The sequence below is a fragment of the Megalops cyprinoides genome, chromosome 21, assembly GCF_013368585.1.
Source record: "Megalops cyprinoides isolate fMegCyp1 chromosome 21, fMegCyp1.pri, whole genome shotgun sequence".
Classification (NCBI taxonomy): Eukaryota; Metazoa; Chordata; class Actinopteri; order Elopiformes; family Megalopidae; genus Megalops; species Megalops cyprinoides.
Genome location: NC_050603.1, coordinates 20605605 through 20625229, shown reverse-complemented (window position 1 = coordinate 20625229; position 19625 = coordinate 20605605). Strand labels below are relative to the sequence as shown.

At 45.2% G+C, this 19625-nt stretch overlaps 1 protein-coding gene across 1 annotated transcript; it reads left to right on the top strand.

Annotated features, from left to right (window-relative positions):
• Positions 1-1015: 1015 nt before the first annotated feature.
• Positions 1016-19198, top strand: cpsf1 (cleavage and polyadenylation specific factor 1). The gene is made up of 38 exons (XM_036555439.1): positions 1016-1170; positions 1863-2047; positions 2234-2261; positions 2386-2519; positions 2632-2712; positions 3030-3181; positions 3392-3538; positions 3813-3952; positions 4152-4262; positions 5065-5158; positions 5252-5339; positions 5583-5705; positions 6298-6349; positions 6465-6559; positions 7303-7377; positions 7855-7935; positions 8795-8887; positions 9272-9385; positions 9707-9848; positions 10117-10295; positions 10617-10756; positions 11029-11206; positions 11648-11854; positions 12031-12117; positions 12201-12350; positions 12471-12623; positions 12943-13059; positions 13424-13514; positions 13909-13993; positions 14823-14964; positions 15507-15659; positions 16247-16423; positions 17026-17092; positions 17215-17262; positions 17566-17721; positions 18134-18263; positions 18551-18689; positions 19151-19198. The coding sequence occupies exons 2-38, from the start codon at positions 1904-1906 to the stop codon at positions 19196-19198; spliced, it is 4341 nt and encodes a 1446-aa protein (XP_036411332.1). The 5' UTR covers positions 1016-1170; positions 1863-1903.
• Positions 19199-19625: the final 427 nt, after the last annotated feature.

Here is a 19625-nt window from a genome sequence, read left to right as displayed (position 1 = left end):
TGTGATGCATTCATGTTAGACATAAGACACAGAAAATTATGTCATGTGTACGCCTGCACACTAACTTAACATTTGCCCTAAATAATAAGAAGCTAGTGACAATCTGACAGTTAATTTTTACCTTCTGTTCTAATAGGGTTTGAGAATTTTTCTATTTCTGTTTGTGGTTCAGACTTTTGTGCATTTAAGTGGATGATTGTTGAAAGCTTATTCTTTTGATTTATATGTGTAATTGTACTGCACATTTGCCTATGTTTATGAATTCAACCATTTTGATGTTGAATGAAAATGTTTGTGTTAATTCACTCATTTAGAAGTAAATTAATTTGGCTATTCGTCATAGGATGGATGTGCTTTGTGCACTAAAGTGTTTGCATCACAACCAACAGGCTATGCCAAGATTAAATGAACAAAAACAGATGGCAAGGGGGACTAAACTAAAGATGAAGGATGTGTGTGATAGTTATATGATTAAAGAAAAATTTATCTGCACACTCTGGGTTTGACAGTCTTTTTAAACTAGATCAGAGTGTGTCACCACTGTTTGAAAACATTTTGAGATGTTATATTTTTGAGATAGTTTATATATAACAAATGAGATTATACACACATATACACCAGATTCAATAATTTAATGTGATCAGGTAACCCTAAACCATGCTTTTGGCTCTAAAAGCATGTATCAGTACTCCCATTCTACCAAGCTTTCAAGATCTTGCAATCGCTTAGAAAATACATCACGGAATATCAAAAATTGCCATCAAATTTTATCAGATTGAATATTAAGAACTACCGGTGTTCAAATTATGTGTGGTGAGTGTGGTTTTAAAAACTCATCTCACTAACACATTTAATCTTCAAATGCATTTTCATAACTCTCTCATGTATTTGTAATGTTTACTATATAACTGAAGTTTATATAACAAAATAAGAAGAAAAATATGTTGCAATGTTTCCTTATTCTAGGAACCTTTTGTTATGTCCTTGTTTCCTGCCCGGAGGTTGTCCGTGACAGTTGCATGCTGGGTTGTGTTATGAATGGAAGAGCCAACACAACCGCACCATACAATTGTTAAATTACCAAACCTCAAAACAGGCCATGAAATTATAGCGAGGTGGTAAAGAGGAGTCCATCTAGGAGGGAAAGTAACCGTTAATCGGAACAAATAGGTAGGCCATTCACTGTATTTACCTACTTAGCGAACTGGCTAACTCAAACCTGGTTGTAGCTCATGCTGTGGCGCTGCTTTTAAGTTATATGAAGCTTCATAGTTAGCTACCTCTGTAAAGTTTAGTTAACACAACTACACAGCCATTTAGATTGATGTCTTATGTAAATAAACGCAGTTCATTTGAACCATTCTTGTGTTGGTGTCCTTGAAAATTACCAACACGGAGATTTCAGCGCGGCAATCCTGAGCCTTGAAGCAGCATAGCTAGATAACTGGCTAGCTAACTGTTGCTAAAAGACTTGGTAACATTGGCTCTGGTTTCCGTTTCTGTGTTAGCTAAGTTAACAACGTGCGTCTTTTTGCCACCTCTTTAACCTTTTAAGCCTATTTACATGCCGCCCACTTTAAATGAGGCAAGACTGGTTAGCTAGTCTGCTATACAGTCGTGAAGACATGAATGTCGCTCTCGCTAGCTAGCTACTATTCCTCGAGTGTCGCTTCCAACTGTGTGGAGGGCTTGCATCTAGCGTAATTTCAACGATTTAAAACATTGCATTGAACAGTTGTCTGTGATTATTGTCATAGGGGCTACAAAAACAATTAAGATAAAAAGCTCTTGTCAAATTTTTACCTAGATGAGGAATGTTTTTGTGTTTAACTCTTCTGGGTTTTTGACTTGGAATTGTCAAGTTGTCAGTCGCTGAGAGTGGGCGTGCGCCGGGCCGAGCAGGATGTACGCCGTGTACCGTCAGGCTCACTCCCCGACGGCGATCGAGTTCTCCGTGTACTGCAACTTCATCTCCAGCGAGGAGAAAAACCTGGTGGTGGCAGGCACCTCTCAGCTTTACGTGTATCGGATCATACACGATGTGGAGGTGATTTGACTTTTTTTTTTTTTGCACTCTCAAATAGCAAGAAAGCAACAGAACTTTTGAATGTACCAGACTGTTGTTGCATATTTGTTGTCTTCAGTTTGTGCATCGGATAGCTAACGCTAGACATTTAAAACGTACGCAAATATCCCGATCCAAAGTTTTTTTTGTTTTTCTCTTGTGTTGTAGAGTTCAACAAAGACAGAGAAGTCATCAGGTATGGAAAACAATGTCATTATTTTGGTGTTAATTATTGACTGCTTTGAAGTGCCAAAGCTTCGTCTTAACTGACGTGACGTCACGTTTTTTCCCCTCTATTCTTGGTGTTGGCACGTTTCTAGATGTCAAGAGTCGCAAGGAGAAGCTGGAGCAGGTGGCGGCGTTTTCTCTCTTTGGCAACGTCATGTCCATGGCCAGCGTTCAGCTAGTAGGAGCCAGCAGGGATGCCCTCCTGCTCAGCTTCAAAGACGCAAAGGTAGCGTTAAGCTGGGCTCTCTCGATAATGTTTGCTTATCCATTCCGGAGTTTGCCAGTCATGTGAACACGGCCTCCACATAACTCTCCTTCTCTCTCTCCGGCTATCACAGCTGTCTGTGGTGGAGTATGACCCAGGGACCCATGACTTGAAGACACTGTCTCTCCATTACTTTGAGGAACCAGAACTGAGGGTAAATTTAGCCAACAGAGCTGATCTTATCCTTTTGGTTGCTCTCAATGTAAACTGTATCTGGGAGAATGTATTGCTTTGCTGTTTCTTTAGGTTACAGTACTTGCCTAGCAGGTGTCTTTAACCAGGATTGAATGTTAAAATCGCTATTCGTTCCACATCACATTTTTAACAGTGCGTGGGAGAAGCGAGCCTTCAGCCCTGTGGTTCTGAGTGCAATTCCCCAGCCCCCGTCCTTCACTATCTACCTATTTTATGTGCTTGTCAGTGCAGTTGAATACATGGTTCCATTCCCGCTCTATGGCTTTCTCTATCCAGGATGGGTTTGTCCAAAACGTGCATATTCCAATCGTCCGTGTGGATCCAGAGAACCGCTGTGCCGTGATGCTGATTTACGGGACCCAGCTGGTGGTGCTTCCCTTCAGGAAGGACACGCTGACCGACGAGCAGGAGGGCATCGTGGGAGAAGGGTATGAATGTGGCATTGTCAGGAACATACGTCAGTATCATATATCAGTATAAAAGCACAATTCTTAGAATGGTAGAATGGCTCTTTTTCTGTTAAAAAGTGACTAAAGTTGATTACCACAGAGAGGTTTATCAGCCTGTTGCTAGGTGGATAGCCTGATGTCTTTTTTGCCTGTAATTGTTCTCTGTGGTGTTCACTTCTCACCCTGCAGGCAGAAATCCAGTTTCCTTCCCAGCTACATAATCGACGTTCGTGAGCTTGATGAGAAGCTGCTCAACATCATTGACATGAAGTTTCTCCATGGTTACTATGAGCCCACGCTGCTCATTCTGTACGAGCCCAACCAGACCTGGCCTGGGTGAGTGGAGTAATGCTTCATACCCGCATCCGGAGAAAGTGACACCATGAACATTACACATACAGCAACGCAGCTGGATTTCACAAAAGCAAATCCGTACCAAGATAACTGGTTTAGTGGCAGTGTGGGTTCCAGGTTTCAAACCATCACCCTTCTGCTTTCAAGATTAGCACCCCCCACCAATGTCACCTCTCACCTATAAGATCGGTAAGCTGAGCACTAGGGTGGTCTTGGTCCCGTTAATGATTGGAGGTTTCCTTGTTTTCTCGGACAGGCGCGTGGCGGTTCGTCAGGACACCTGCAGCATCGTGGCTATCTCTCTCAACATCATGCAGAAAGTTCACCCGGTCATCTGGTCCCTTTCCAACCTGCCCTTTGACTGCACTCAGGTCATGGCGGTGCCCAAGCCCATTGGTGGGTCTGACGTGTGCTCCGCAGCTGTAGCATTTCAGTTACTAATGTCTCTATGAGTGACTGTCAGTAGGGATGCTGCATCGCTGTGTGACTGAATTGCAGGTCCAGCGTTACGTTGCTGGAATGTTCTAGCTGACAAGATAACACAGTGATTTAAAGTACGTAAGGAAGTGTGAAACACTGTTGGCTGTGTTTGTAGGTGGCGTGGTGGTGTTTGCTGTGAACTCTCTGTTATATCTGAACCAGAGTGTGCCCCCTTACGGCGTTTCGCTCAACAGCCAGACAAACGGGACCACCGCTTTCCCCCTGCGTGAGTAGCCAGCACGTTTCCCGCTTCACGGTCCTTTTCATCCCAGAATTCACCTGTGGTTCTGAAATAATTTCTCAGATGCAGAATGGTTTGGTGATGTGGATGTGGTATTTTTGCAACTTCCTTTAACATATTGCAGTTCTTTATTTATGATAGGCACAGATTCAGATTGGGTGATAGGTTATGTGCCTCAGTATGTTCATTTGTTTTCTCAAACATTTACTTTCAGTTGTTGATATTAATATTGCAAAGGTACTGTTAATTATTTGTAAGATACATTTGTAAACTGCTTACAATTGTTCTAACGTTGTTCTAATCTGCATTTGTAAACTCCTGACAATTGTAATTATTTTGTTGTAAGCTGCATTTGTGGTATGCTTTTAATCAGTTTGAAGTTCAGAGTGAAATCTTGTCCAGTCTTGGAGATAGAAGTTGCTTACATTAAAATGCCTTAGTCTTCTAAAAATAAATAAAATGTAATCTATATTCTATATTCAGTATGCTTGAAATGTGATCTTTGGATGTATTTCAAGACTGAGACAATTGAAACATGTCTACAGATGGATCGTGTTAAATTTATTTTAATATAGGCTGTAGAATATATATGCTTTTATATCCTGTAATCATTGGTTTTTGTGTTATGATTGCGATTTAATGATAATGTGATGTCCTGATTATATGCCTGAACAGCCTGAGACTTAATTTTTGGCTGTCTTTCTGACCATGATTTGTCACTTACTAAAAGTGTACTCTAAAATGACATAAAGTGGATGTATTCCCACAACGCATCACTGTCGAGCAGGCATACAGGAGGAAGTGAAGATCACCCTGGACTGTGCCCAGTCCTGCTTCATTGCCTCAGACAAGATGGTCATCTCCCTTAAAGGTGGAGAAATGTGAGTACAGTGATTTTTCTGTTTCTGTAGCTCTGGAATTGTATTTCAGCCTTGTCTCAGTGTCAGTCTCACTCACAGCTCTGTCCTATGCAGCTACGTGCTGACCCTGATTACGGACGGCATGAGAAGCGTGCGGGCGTTCCACTTCGACAAGGCTGCGGCCAGCGTCCTCACCACCTGCGTAAGAGGAGCTATAATGCCTGCACCTTACCAATGCTGCTGTCAGACTCAGAGTAACGTCTGTAGTGTGTGCAGGGGGAGGCGGTGTTGCTAAGCATACACCCTGGAACAAACCAACCGAGAACTAGAAAGGAGGGGGGATACCAGTTCAGGAGCTTGCTGATTGGTGCACTCTGCTTCCCCCTTTTTTTTTCCCCCTCATCCGATCATAACTTTTTTTCCCCCTCATCCGATCATAACTCAGATGATGACAATGGAGCCTGGGTACCTGTTCCTGGGCTCCCGGCTGGGAAACTCCCTCCTCCTCAAGTACACGGAGAAGCTGCAGGAGACGCCGGTAGAGGAGGGCAAGGATAAGGAGAAGCAGGTGAGTGCTAGCGCGTCTCCCAGACCAGCTCCATCGCAGGCCAGCTCCGCTCTGCAGCCTCAGAAAAGCCTGGCTCAGCACAGCCGAGCCTTATGCTGAGGCAAGCTTTACTGATGCAAGAGTGTAAGCAAACACCAAACGCCCTTGTGGCCCAGGGTCCAGGGTGAGCACAGAGCACAGTGTGAGGATGTTTACTTGATGTATAGCCTTAACAGCGGGTATAGCCATATCCACTTTATTTTGGGGATATATGCCATTTAGCAATGAAAGCATTGTTAAGGCTGAGGGGCTTTTAGTAATTTAGGATGTGATTCAGTCTGTAGTCTTCCTCATTCTGTGTGATTTATGTGACATTTGATTTCAGTCACATATGGATCATTAGTTTCTGTTATTTAGATGTTGCCCGTTTTTGTATCTGTATTGATGACATGTAATAATGGCTGTAAGTAGTTGAATCTTAATAACATCCTGATACGGCAAAGCTCATTGTTTTTGCACTGAGACGGACCCCGATTTGATTTGTTTCTCCCTTTAGGAGTTTTGTATTTGTTTTTCTGAAGCAACATTACACCCTTTTCCCCTTTAATTTCAGGAAGAACCGCCAAATAAAAAGAAAAGGGTGGACTCCTCCCCAAACTGGACAGGTCAGTGGGGAGAAAATAGCTTTGGTTTGACTGTGATCCCAGGTGCGTAACACAGTGACTGCTGCGTCCACTCTGACGCAGCCGGCCACCAGTCTAACAGTGCGTTGTGTTCCAGCTGGCAAAGCCCCGCTCCTGGACGAGGTGGACGAGATCGAGGTGTACGGAAGCGAGGCCCAGTCAGGCACCCAGCTGGCCACCTACTCTTTCGAGGTATTTCACTCAGTCTGCTGTCTCGGTCTTTTCACCAGCTCACTTACTCACACACTCACCTACTCATTCATTCACACACTCAGCCAGTCTTAACATAGTTCATTCATTCGCTCCTTATGCCTCATGTTTGAACTGTTACTGGGTTTTGCTTGCTTAACAAGGGTGCGTAATCCCTTTTTTGTACAGACTGAGTGTACAAGCTTATTCAGACTAAATCTAGACTTAAACTGTTTTGTGGAATTAGGTCAGAATGTGTTTCCTTGCCAAATATTTAGTTGTTTCACAGTAAAGGTGCTTATGTGCTTATGTCAGTTAATGTGGAGTATTTTAGTGCAGAGATTCGTTGGGAGTAGTGCTCAGATCAGTCAGGAAGATGAATGGTTCATTACTGGGAGCTTTGTGGCCAGTGGAATCGCAGTGTCTCTGGAGGCTTTCGCTTGACTATTTATATATTTACTAGCTTGACTGAAGGCAGAATCAAGGGTTATCTCTATTTTTTATTGTACTGTGTATTTATCATACTCTTAAATGTTGTCAGGAGATAGGAACTATGGATGTTTTGAACAATTATGTTTATTTATTTTGTATATTTATTCATGTTTATTAACATTATGTTTATTAACTTTTTCAAGCATTAAAATTTGTGTCATGCATTAATATTTTAAAATCTGAAAAAGACAGGTTGGTGTTATGTACATGTGTATTTGCCATGTTTTTCTGAACATTCTCCTACTTCTCTGCAGGTTTGTGACAGCATATTGAATATTGGTCCTTGTGCCAATGCATCAATGGGTGAACCAGCCTTTCTTTCTGAGGAGGTTTGTATTGCAGACTGAAGAGAATAAGCATCCGTAATCAGTTTAAATATATGTACTTGTATCTTTAATACATATATGGGGCGGCAGTGTAGCACAGTGGTTAAGGAGCAGGACTCGTAACTGAAAGGTTGCCAGTTTGATCCCCGCTGGGACACTGCTGCTGTACCCTTGGGCAAGGTGCTTAACCCATAGTTGCCTCAGTAAATATCCGGCTGTATAAATGGATAACATTGTAAAGAACTATAACCTATGTAAGTCGCTTTGGATAAAAAGCGTCTGCCAAATGAATAAATGTAAATGTAAATATATGTAGGTAAACATGAATACATATTCAGATGACTCATTTCAGCAAACATGAAGGTAACTGTCATGTGAACAAATTGTGTTAAGTAGGTGTGCTCGCAGTGCGCGGTGGGAAGGGCGAGGAGGAGCCGTGCATTTGTGCTGTACTGTAACCTGGCTTCTTGCTCTCTGCAGTTTCAGAGCAACCCAGAGCCCGACCTGGAAGTGGTGGTGTGCTCGGGCTACGGGAAGAACGGGGCGCTGTCTGTGCTTCAGGTGAGGGGCGCGAGCGCGTGTCTGTAGCGAGCCGAGTGGGAGCCGTGCGCGGCCTTTTTCAGATTCCCAAAAACAGCAAGCTAAATTGCTTCAGGGAGCCTGCCAAACAAATATTTAGCTTTTAATTTAATCTGAACCAACTGTCAGAAGTAAAGTACTCGGCATGATTAATTGCACCCAGAGGATGCATTGATTAAGTCTGTGTTTGAACTCATCGGTTAAAATAAGCGGCTCTTTTTCACCGTGGTTACCGCATGCGTTGGCCTGCATGGACACCGGGTGCGCTGCATGGCTGCTGACACCTGCTGCACTATGTGAGCACCTGTGGCAGTGAGGCCAGTCTGCCACAGGTCCAGGAACAGTGCTAAAGCGAATTCTGGGTTTACCACGGCTGCCTCAGAGATCAATGGAGTAGCCTGTAAACACTCGAGAAACAGGAGGGGGTGGTACGGAGAGAGAGAGAGAGAGCACTGTTTATGACCAAAGCCAGTCTTTTCCTTTTAAATGTGTGCTGACAGAAGTTCACTGACTAATTGATACATGTGAGTTGGAGATCAAGCTGCTTAAAATATCACTTGTGTCAACTTAAAATGTAGGTGTTTGCATGGTATTTAATGGCATGTCTTAGTGGGTATTGATAATGGGGAAAAGCAGGGCCTCAGCTGCAGTGTTTAATCATGAGAGGGGCTATACACCCCACCACACCTCTGAGCTGGGCATAGACTTCTGGAGCTGCAACATTCCCTTACACAGTGGCAGAGACAGCATCGTGGGTGTAGCGTATCTTTTGTGCAATAGAGAGTCTTTAACTTAGCGGGTTTCTCATGCCCTGCTGATGATCCTTGTCTGTCCCCCTCAGAGAAGCATCAGACCTCAGGTGGTCACTACCTTCGAGTTGCCGGGATGTCACGACATGTGGACGGTCATCTCCTCCGAGAAGAAGGAAGTGGAAGTATGATACTCTGTTGCTCTTTCAGTGTTCGCTCAACAGCCACACACTTATTGTACTGGGGAGTCTGACTCCTGAGTAGGCTTACAATGTCTAGAATAGGTCTGTAAATTAAAAGCAGTGGTTGTGTGTGAGTGCAAAATCCAGATGGCAGTAGCGGATGGGATTACATCAGAACCTTTAGAATCAGAATTTCTAATGTTATTCTGTAGTGTAACAGAAGCTTCTGTGATTATGGAAATAAAAAGTGGGTGTGGTCAGTCAGTAGAGCTTTCCGTATATCTGGCAGTTCTGTTTTTATGTTGCCTGGTATGGTGTATCTGTGTGACTTGTCGGGCCGTGACGTTTTGGGTGTGACAGCGTTGTGTTCTGTCCCCTACCCTCCAGCCAGCGCCTGAGGGAGAGGAGGCGACCCCAGAGGAGCCTCCCGCCGAGCCCACCCTGGAAGAGGACAAGAACAAGCACGGCTTCCTCATCCTCAGCCGAGAGGACTCCACCATGGTACCGCCACCTCTCTGTCCAAGCGCACTGCAGACAGACACGGCCAACGCTGATAAATTTTAGTACATGTTTACAACGCATTTTAGTACATGTTTACAGCGAATTTTAGTACATGGTCTGGAAGGAAAGCTAAACTCAACTCGGACTTCTACTGGCCAAAGACATATCTGATTATCAAACTGTTACTAAAAGTAACTCCAGCGCTTTGTCAGAAAATTGTCTCCATGTGCGTCTCAGTGCAGCTGATTACGGTTTGCAGTGAGCAGGTCATTTCCTGTGTGCTGTGCATTTCCCTCATAACTGGGGCTCTCTGTGTTGCAGATCCTCCAGACGGGGCAGGAGATCATGGAGCTGGACACCAGCGGCTTCGCCACGCAGGGTCCCACCGTGTATGCAGGCAACATCGGGGACAACAAGTACATCATCCAGGTGTCCCCCATGGGCATCCGACTCCTGGAGGGAGGTAAAGCCCTCCTTATATTTTTCCGTTGGCTTTTCGGCCACCGCCCACCCTCTCATTATATTTTTATAACCTGTGTATCCTCAAACTCCCTCTTGCACCTACCATTTCTCTTAGCAGAGTATGTGATGTTGTCTCCTACCATTGGCTGTGACACTGATGATTCGGTCTCTGCTCTTCATCTGACCTACTTGTATTCGCTTTCGTAAGTTACTCTGAATAAGCGCTTCTGATAAATGGCTAAATGTCGCTGCCCGTTGTCCTCCCTCAGTGGCACAGCTGCACTTCATCCCTGTGGACCTGGGCTCCCCGGTGGTGCAGTGCTCCGTGGCGGACCCCTACGTGGTGATCATGACGGCGGAAGGGGTGGTCACCATGTTCGTGCTCAAGAGCGACTCCTACATGGGGAAGACCCACCGGCTGGCCCTGCAGAAGCCCCAGCTCCACACGGTGAGTGTGCCGGCCACACAGCTGGTCAGATGCTGTTCGCCTCTGACACTGACCTGCTCTCTGTCCATTAGAAAGACTGAAGAGAGTGTGTGTATTTCTGGTTCATTCATGCATTACAGTAAGAACCAATGAGAAGCATGCTGATGTGCTGTTTTGAGGTAACTTGGCATGGATTGAGAATCTAAAAGATTGTTTTAAGTGATATTACTGTAATTAATATTAGTGACAGTACCTTTGCCGGACACTTTGTGGTATGTGACAGCAGAAGTAGATGGAGTTAGGATTTTCCCCAACAAACTTAAACCTGTGTCCTCTATCTAGCAATCCCGTGTGATCACGCTGTGCACTTACCGCGACGTTAGCGGGATGTTCACCACGGAGAACAAGGTGAGCAGCTTGGTTAAAGAGGAGACGACCGCCAGGAGCCAATCGGAGACTGAGACCATCATCCAGGACATGAGGTAGGCCAGCTGACATTACTCTCAGGACCCTGTAAGATTCCCTCCAATCCTGTCATAGTATGTACCTTAGTCTTTTACGAAGTAGATGACACAATGGAGTGTGTTAGCTGTGTAGCTTCTGATTCATTTCTGATTGGCAGAGGACTTTAAAGTGCTTTTGGACTTCACTGTGTTGGGTTCAGGAGCATGATAGTGAGTGTACCTGTTACGTCTGCACCTGTTACCTCTCTACCTCTGCCCTATCTGAGATGTCTTGCCTCTCACACCATCAGCAACACAGTGGACGATGAGGAGGAGATGCTGTACGGGGACTCCAACCCCCTCTTCAGCCCGACCAAAGAGGAGCCGAGCCGCAGCACCTTGGAGGCCAACCCCGGGGACGAGGGCGGGACCAGCAAGGTGGAGCCCACACACTGGTGCATGATCGTGAGGGAAAACGGCGTCATGGAGGTAAGGGGGGCGCGCCCAGGGGAGAGCGCTGCTTTAACCGGACTGGAATGATCCAAACAGGAGCAGCTGTCTGCCTGCTAATTACACCTCATACACCACGTTATACCCCAGAAGGTTACCACTATTTGATTAGGTATTTTGATTCCCAATGTGCTGTAGGGCCAAAATTTTAATGAAATCAGGTCTAGCAGTAGTCAGCTTGAATACACAACATTTTGACATTTTGGCACTTGCGTAGTTGCAAGTGCAGTGGATTTGTTTCAGTGGTGTTGAGGTGATTGTTTAATTTTGTTGTTCTCTGGTAAATATGACAGAGAAAAATGCCTAAAAATACAGTCTGAAAAGAAAATTCTCGACTGCGGTGCTGCCTCCACAGTGCATTGAGAAAATATCTTGTGCTTAAAGTGAGAAGAGTAACTTTGCATTCTGTGTTGGCACCAGATTTACCAGCTCCCAGACTGGCGCCTGGTCTTCCTGGTGAAGAACTTCCCAGTTGGCCAGAGAGTGTTGGTGGACAGCTCCTCCGGCCAGTCAGCAGCTCAGGGGGAGGGCAAGAAAGAGGAAGTCACTCGACAAGGGGAAATCCCACTAGTCAAAGAGGTGGCCTTGGTATCTCTTGGCAACCGCCAGAGTCGGCCCTACCTGCTGGTGAGTTTCTGAGGTTACGTGTTTTGGTTGGTTTGTTGTTTTTGGCTGAGGTGTATGAAAAGCACTATTTCACAGCTACTTTAGCTAACACATTTCACTGTATGTGAGAAACTTGGGGGTTAAATATGTTGCAGTCTGGTTTTATATCTGTTATGAAAGTGCTTCTTTTTTGCCAGGCCCACGTAGACCAAGAGCTTCTCATCTATGAGGCCTTTCCCTACGACCAACAGACCCAGAGCAACTTGAAAGTGCGGTTTAAAAAGGTAGGACTCACTGTGGCCTGAGGCAGTGCTGGGGAAATGCTGAAATCAAGCAAGTCTCTATAAAGTCTGCTTCTTCTGCCCAGATGCCTCATAACATCAACTTCAGAGAGAAAAAAATGAAACCATCAAAGAAGGACAAGAAGACGGAGGGAGGCCCAGGAGAAGAGGGCTCCGGGTTCAAAGGTCGCGTGGCCAGGTTCAGATACTTTGAAGACATATCGGGTTACTCGGGGGTAAGCCCCTTCTCTCATTGCCAATATTTCTTGCCACAGACCGTATACAAAAGTAGACTATGAAGGGTGGGTCATCTCCAGAATAGAAATGATAGTTTCCGCCGCTCGTGTCGTTGCCAGGTCTTCATCTGCGGGCCGTCCCCACATTGGATGCTGGTTACGTCACGGGGGGCGATGAGGCTCCACCCCATGACAATCGATGGCCCCATTGAATCCTTCTCCCCCTTCCACAACATCAACTGCCCCAAAGGCTTCCTCTACTTCAACAAGCAGGTACTCCCAAGCTTTAGCAGGAATACCGCTGGATGCTCAGCGGGAATTATATCTGTTAAAGACTGGGAGTGAGCGATCCACAGCATACCCAGTGGTACTTTGGAAATGGGGTTATCAACATGCCTTTTAATGATATACTTTTGTTTTTGCTAATTGTACTTCTAATTTCTGTTATATTTCTGTGATACCGTGTGATTCTATTTTTGCTGAAGAGTGAACACTTTGTATCGGGGTAATGATTCTTAGATTGAAGTGGCACGGTGTGTGTGTGTGTGTGTGTGTGGGTGTGTGTGTGTGTGTGTGTGTGCGCGTTCTTCAGGGCGAGCTGAGGATCAGCGTGCTGCCCACCTATCTGTCATATGACGCCCCCTGGCCCGTCCGAAAGATCCCCCTGAGATGCACCGTGCACTATGTGACGTACCATGTAGAGTCCAAGGTAAGGTCTCCCGGTTCCAACTGTTTATCAGTGAAGTGGTGTGCTGGACATAATGGCTATTGTAGTACAGTGGGGACACCACCATTCTCTAAAACAAACTGATCGGACGTAGTTTAGTGTGTCACCAAAGTCAGCATTGGTTTAAAACAAAAAGGCTAGCAGAGATGCGATGATGGAGGGCTTGATAAAACACAGGAGTATAGAAGAGCTCAGCTGTCCCACTGTCTTTATCTCTCTGAAAGTGATAGCCCACAGACAGAACAAATGACAAAAAGGTTAGAATTTTTTTTTCCACAGGGGGGAAAGTGTGAAAGGTTTGTTGCGTTTTTGGTCAGAGCTAAAGCACATGTGTCACCCCGTGAAGGTCTACGCCGTCTGCTCGAGTGTGAAGGAGCCCTGCACACGCATCCCGAGGATGACCGGAGAGGAGAAGGAGTTTGAAGTCATCGAGAGGGGTGAGGCTGTCCTTCCAGCTCGGGCGATGACCCGAAATACTTCAGCTGCTGTTGAGTTTCCATTCTTTTGTCCTTCTGACAGTCTGTCATACTGGTCCTCCTGATATCTGTGGAAGGTTTCTTGAAAGGTATACTAAATTATATGTACCGTATATTACAGAACTGTGTCATGCGTTTAATTCAGATAGAGGTAGCGATGTTGGTCTCCGTCAGCTCAGCTGTTGATCTGAAATACTTGAGTGTAACACTTCTAACACCTGCTCTGATTTTTATTCATAACGTAGTTTTGAGCTGACTTCTATATTTGGTTAACCGGTCTCAGTCAAACCAGTTTCAGTCAAAACTGTGTGGTTTTACCCCTTGAGATTCTGATTCTTGTTTTCTGTTGCCTCAGATGAGCGGTATATCAACCCCCAGCAGGAGAAGTTCTCCATCCAGCTGATTTCCCCTGTTAGCTGGGAGGCTATTCCCAACACCCGGTAAGCACACTGCATCAGGCTAGTGCCAGCTCTAGCATCACTCTTGCTGTTTGGGGTGGCTAGTACCAGCTCTAGCATCACTCTCGCTGTTTGGGGTGGCTAGTACCAGCTCTAGCATCATTCTCACTGTTTGGGGTGGCTAGTACCAGCTCTAGCATCACTTTCGCTGTTTGGGGTGGCTAGTACCAGCTCTAGCATTACTTTCGCTGTTTGGGGTGGCTAGTACCAGCTCTAGCATTACTCTCGCTGTTCGGGGAGAGGCTAACATTGGGCTTGTCACCCAAGGGTTTGGGGTACAAGGACCAGGCTGACCACTGTTATTGCACTCTTCACAAAGACAACTGAAACGAAATCACCCCTGTAAAGCCCCACCCTACAGATTACACCACAGTCTAGCCCTCCTCTATTTTGTACCTGTTGGACATAGAAGTCACACCATGCAAGTGGTCACAATCACCAGTTGCAGAGGTGTGGCAGCAGTGTAACCACGTGCAGGGCCCTTAACCAAAAGCTGCTGGGGTATTACTGTTGTACCCTTGGGAAGGTACTTAACCCCAGAATTGCCCATAAATACCCAGCTTTAAATAAATTAAATTGTCACTTATGTAAGTTGCTCTTAATAAGAGTGCCTGCTGGATGTCAGTATTGTAATATGTAATGTATTGTGCTGTAAAGTAGAGACACACCCTATCATTTTTGGTCCAAAAGGACAGCACAGGGCATTGTATTTTGGGAGGGCAGGATTTATGTGGTGAAATTGTACGTGCCAGACTGCCCCTTTGGTAGAAGCAAACGTGGCACTGAGCAGCTCCATGCTCGTGTTCCTCAGGATCGACCTGGAGGAGTGGGAGCACGTCACCTGCATGAAGACGGTGGCGCTGAAGAGCCAGGAGACCGTGTCCGGGCTGAAGGGCTACGTGGCCGTCGGCACCTGCCTGATGCAGGGGGAGGAGGTCACCTGCAGGGGCAGGGTGAGTGACGCTGTCCCCACGCTTGCAGCACCAGGATGTCAGGGGCAGAAAGGATGAGGGAACCAGTATGCAGGAAATGCCATGGGAAATCTGTGATCAAAAGATATTCTCCATTACCGGATAACATATCAGATAAAATGCCCTGCATTGTAGAAGCCTCAGTAGGAGCTTCCAGTACTGTCTGTGCCATAGATGTTATCAGTGCCAGCTCTACAGATGGTGTTTTAAAACTCACCCCTTCAAGTATGTGTGTAGTGAACCAGCAAATCAGAGTGCTCATAAATTCAGCAGTGCCTGAGACAACTTTCAGTGTAAAGCAAAGGGATCTGAATGTGTGGTCCATATGTACAGCATCTGTGGTGAATCTTAGTGGATGGAGTGATAGGATGAGGCATTCGGATACAGATTTGTTGCTTTATGAACACTGAACAGCTTGATCTCGTTATGTGGAAACAAGAAATGGAGAGGTGTAAGAGCGTGATCTGCTGGCATATGTAGCCTTAAGCTTGGCAGTGTTACTGAAGCTGTGTGTGATCCCACAGATCCTGATTCTGGACGTGATCGAGGTGGTCCCTGAGCCAGGACAGCCCCTCACCAAGAACAAGTTCAAAATTCTGTATGAGAAGGAGCAGAAAGGGCCGGTCACTGCTCTGTGTCATTGTAGTGGCTACCTCGTCTCCGCCATCGGACAGAAGGTGATGCCCTTCTCAAAGGGAGTCCCGTCCACACTCTCCTGTACCATTAAATACACTGTAATCACTATGAGATCATCTATCTAAGGCGCGGTTTCTCATCTCCTCTGTGCTGTGCATGTCGAGTATTTTAAAGGCAGTTTAAAGTATTCTCTGGAGTAGTAATTTACATCGCAGTTCATAGTTGGAACTAGATAGTGAATATTTTTATGTTACTGTATTGTTCTTGCTAAAAGCCATTTGGAAAGCTCAGAGGAAATGTTTTATGGGCATAGCAAGCACACTTTTCCCTCTGGGCTCATTTCCTCTTGCAGCCATTCCAGGGGCCCACTGAGAATAAAATGTATGTTTCATCTGTTATCTGTTAGTTAGCAAGAATGCATACCAAAAGGCAACAGACTGGTTTTTCAGCATTTCACAGAATTTCACATTACAGTAGCTCTTTAGCTCATGTTCTTAGTTATCAAAAGAGAAAGAGCTCTTTAGTATTCCAACTAATGCAAAGATGGGATGCAAAGAATTCCTGTGAGACCCTTCGGCTTTGGAGAAACTCTCCCTGATAAAAAAGCGTCTCTGCCGCTGTGGCTCAGATCTTCCTGTGGAGCCTGAAGGACAATGACCTGACGGGGATGGCCTTCATCGACACGCAGCTCTACATCCACCAGATGTACAGCATCAAGAACTTCATCCTGGCCGCCGACGTCATGAAGAGCATCTCGCTGCTGCGCTACCAGGAGGAGAGCAAGACGCTGTCGCTCGTCAGCAGGGTATGCGTGGGGCCGTGCTAACAGCCTCACTGTAGTAAACTCGCTAACAGCCTCGCTGTAGTAAACTCGCTAACAGCCTCGCTGTAGTCAACTCGCTAACAGCCTCGCTGTAGTCAACTCGCTAACAGCCTCGCTGTAGTCAACTCGCTAACAGCCTCACTGTAGTAAACTCGCTAACAGCCTCACTGTAGTAAACTCGCTAACAGCCTCACTGTAGTCAACTCGCTAACAGCCTCACTGTAGTCAACTCGCTAACAGCATCACTGTAGTAAACTCGCTAACAGCCTCACTGTAGTGCACAAATGCGCATGCTAATGGCTTTTTTCTAGTACGAAAGTGTGCATGTCATCAGTCTCGCTGCACAGTGCAAGAACATGCAAACATTTACTGTAAAAAAGAAAAAATGCTATAGGAATGTTCTTAATTATCATGCTTTAGTATGTCTGGTAATATATCGATATCAAAGCTGTTTGATACTTGGATTTTTTATGTAAGTGAAAAGTCAGTACATGTGTGACTCCAAGTCTTCAGTGTGTAAATGCTTGTTGATTGACCCCTGTGGTGATTTTGAAGTGTCTTACTTTTCCTTGTTTGTGATGCAGGATGCTAAGCCTCTTGAGGTGTACAGCATCGAGTTCATGGTGGACAACAACCAGCTGGGATTTCTGGGTAAATCATAGGATCGCACTTCCTCCTATACTGTTGACACTTTCTGTGGATTAAATGCACTATAGCACCCTTAGGTTGGTAACTCATAACTCTTTCCCCCCGCCCCCCCCCTTCTTTTCCAGTTTCTGACCGGGACAAAAATCTGTTGGTCTATATGTACTTACCAGAAGGTATGTCATATTCAGATAAATTCTGACATTTGATGCTGTTGTTCTTATAAATACACTGAAAACTGCCCAGATATGTTGTATCAGAGAGAAGGTGAATTTTAGGCACAGGAAAACCTGTTCTTTCAAATCCTCAGCACATTGTAACATATAGAGCTCAACATGGTTGAAAAAGGCCGTTTTCTCTGTAGCGAAGGAGAGGCTCTTACTGTAGTGTGTTGAGCTGATGCAGCCATGAATTTGATTGACTGTGTTGAGCTGATAGAGGTGTGAAGGTAATTATATGGAGGCCGTTTTCCTCTGTAGCGAAGGAGAGCTTTGGCGGGATGCGTTTGCTGCGTCGTGCCGACTTCAACGTCGGGACCCACGTCAACACCTTCTGGCGAATGCCCTGCCGCGGAGCAATGGAGGCCGGCAGCAAGAAGTCCCTGACCTGGGACAACAAGCACATCACATGGTTCGGTACGTGGTAAAGAAACATGCTTCTGCCTTCACGGTCCATACTCATTTAGCTTATTTTAGGCTGCTCTTGATGTCTGTCATCTGCTTTGTTCTTACAGTGATACTAAGCCACTGGTAAACCAAGGGACAGTATTTTGGTTAGATACACTAAACGTGCCTTGTAAATCGACCTTTTAACCAGTCGACTGGGTGTTGTCCAGCAAAACACTCACTGGGTTTCACACATACTTGCTAACTAAATGTAATAGTGAAGTGAATTTTTTTAAGAGATGTATGTGTAATCATTACTAAATGTAAAGAATGAAGTAACGTCTTTGAGTGAACACCCATAGGCACTCAAAGGAAAGTTAATGAGCTCTGCGGAAGCCCCTGGCCCTGATGTAACTTTATTTTCTTCTCTCTGCACCTGCAGCTACCCTGGACGGGGGCATCGGACTCCTGCTGCCCATGCAAGAGAAGACGTACCGTCGGCTGCTGATGTTACAGAACGCCCTAACCACCATGCTGCCCCATCACGCTGGACTGAACCCCAAAGCTTTCAGGTCTGTACACACACAAGCCCTACGTGACAGCTGGCTCGCAGTTTAAACATCTCTGCTCCTTGTTGAATATGTGTGTTGTACTGTGTGTTGTGCATGAATGTTATTTGTATAGGTTTTGTATGTAGCGTACATTTTATTTATTTGTCAAGTTGTTATTGTATTAAGTTCCTGCATGTCATTCAGATTTAAAAATGACCCATGGAAATGCCTCGATTATTGCACTGAGCGCAGCATGAATGTAAAGTCAGTGAAATCTGACACCCCCCCCCGTGCTTCTGTTGGGGCAGGATGCTGCACACTGACCGGCGCACTCTGCAGAACGCGGTGCGGAACATTCTGGACGGAGAGCTCCTCAACAAGTACCTGTACCTCAGCACCATGGAGCGCAGCGAGCTGGCCAAGAAGATCGGCACCACTGCAGACATAGTGAGTACCGCCCGGGTTAGAACAGGCCTCACTCCACGTTTTATGAGTATGGCAGTTTAGAACAGGCCCTACTGCAAACATGCACCCTGTAAATTACAGCTATAAAGACAGGACTTTAGATGGCAGCAGAGTCCTGCACTACAGTTGATCTGTAATGAATAGAACTACAAGGAAAACTAAAGTGTGTAATATTGTAGAGCTGTGGGTCTGACTACTAAATTTGACTACCATTACACCCCCCCACAATGTATTCTTCCATCCTGACTGCACCCTCAACAAGGAATGTTTTCATACTGGGTTTTTACTAGTGCTTTTAATTTCATATATCTGAAATGCTTTAAGTGAGTGCCACAAGGGGGCAAGGGGGCAGGATGTGTCAGTACAGCGTGTGCCTGGACTTTGCTGAGACTTCTTGCGCAATTGGTCTAATCCCTTTTCTTCCCTCCTCTCTCTTCTTTTAGATTTTGGATGACCTCCTGGAAATTGACAGAGTGACGGCTCACTTTTAAGAGCCAAAATTCCTCCTCAGATGAAGATCATCGTGAAGGAAATTTCTGATCTGGAATTTTTTTTGAAATGTTTTTGTAGTGTGTTCAAGTCAATGTAATGTGTTTCATATGGAATATTTTGTAAGCAAAATAAAAAAAAAAAAGTTAATGAACTCAGAAATCAGTGATTATTTACGTTGCTGGAATTTAGAAATGAACACAGATACAGAAATGGGCATTTGCAGAAACCAGTATTGACCACCTGCGATTTCTGCCATTGCACATGGGTTCCAGTTCATCCAGACAGAGAACTGGAAGACAGTTACAGTTTTAAATCTTATGCTGTGGCTTTGCATTTCAAATGATATCAATGAAGTCTTAATAGGAAGGTTTCCCAACCCTAGATTTTAACAACTAATTATTTGGTTTTTCAAAATGCATCCCCATT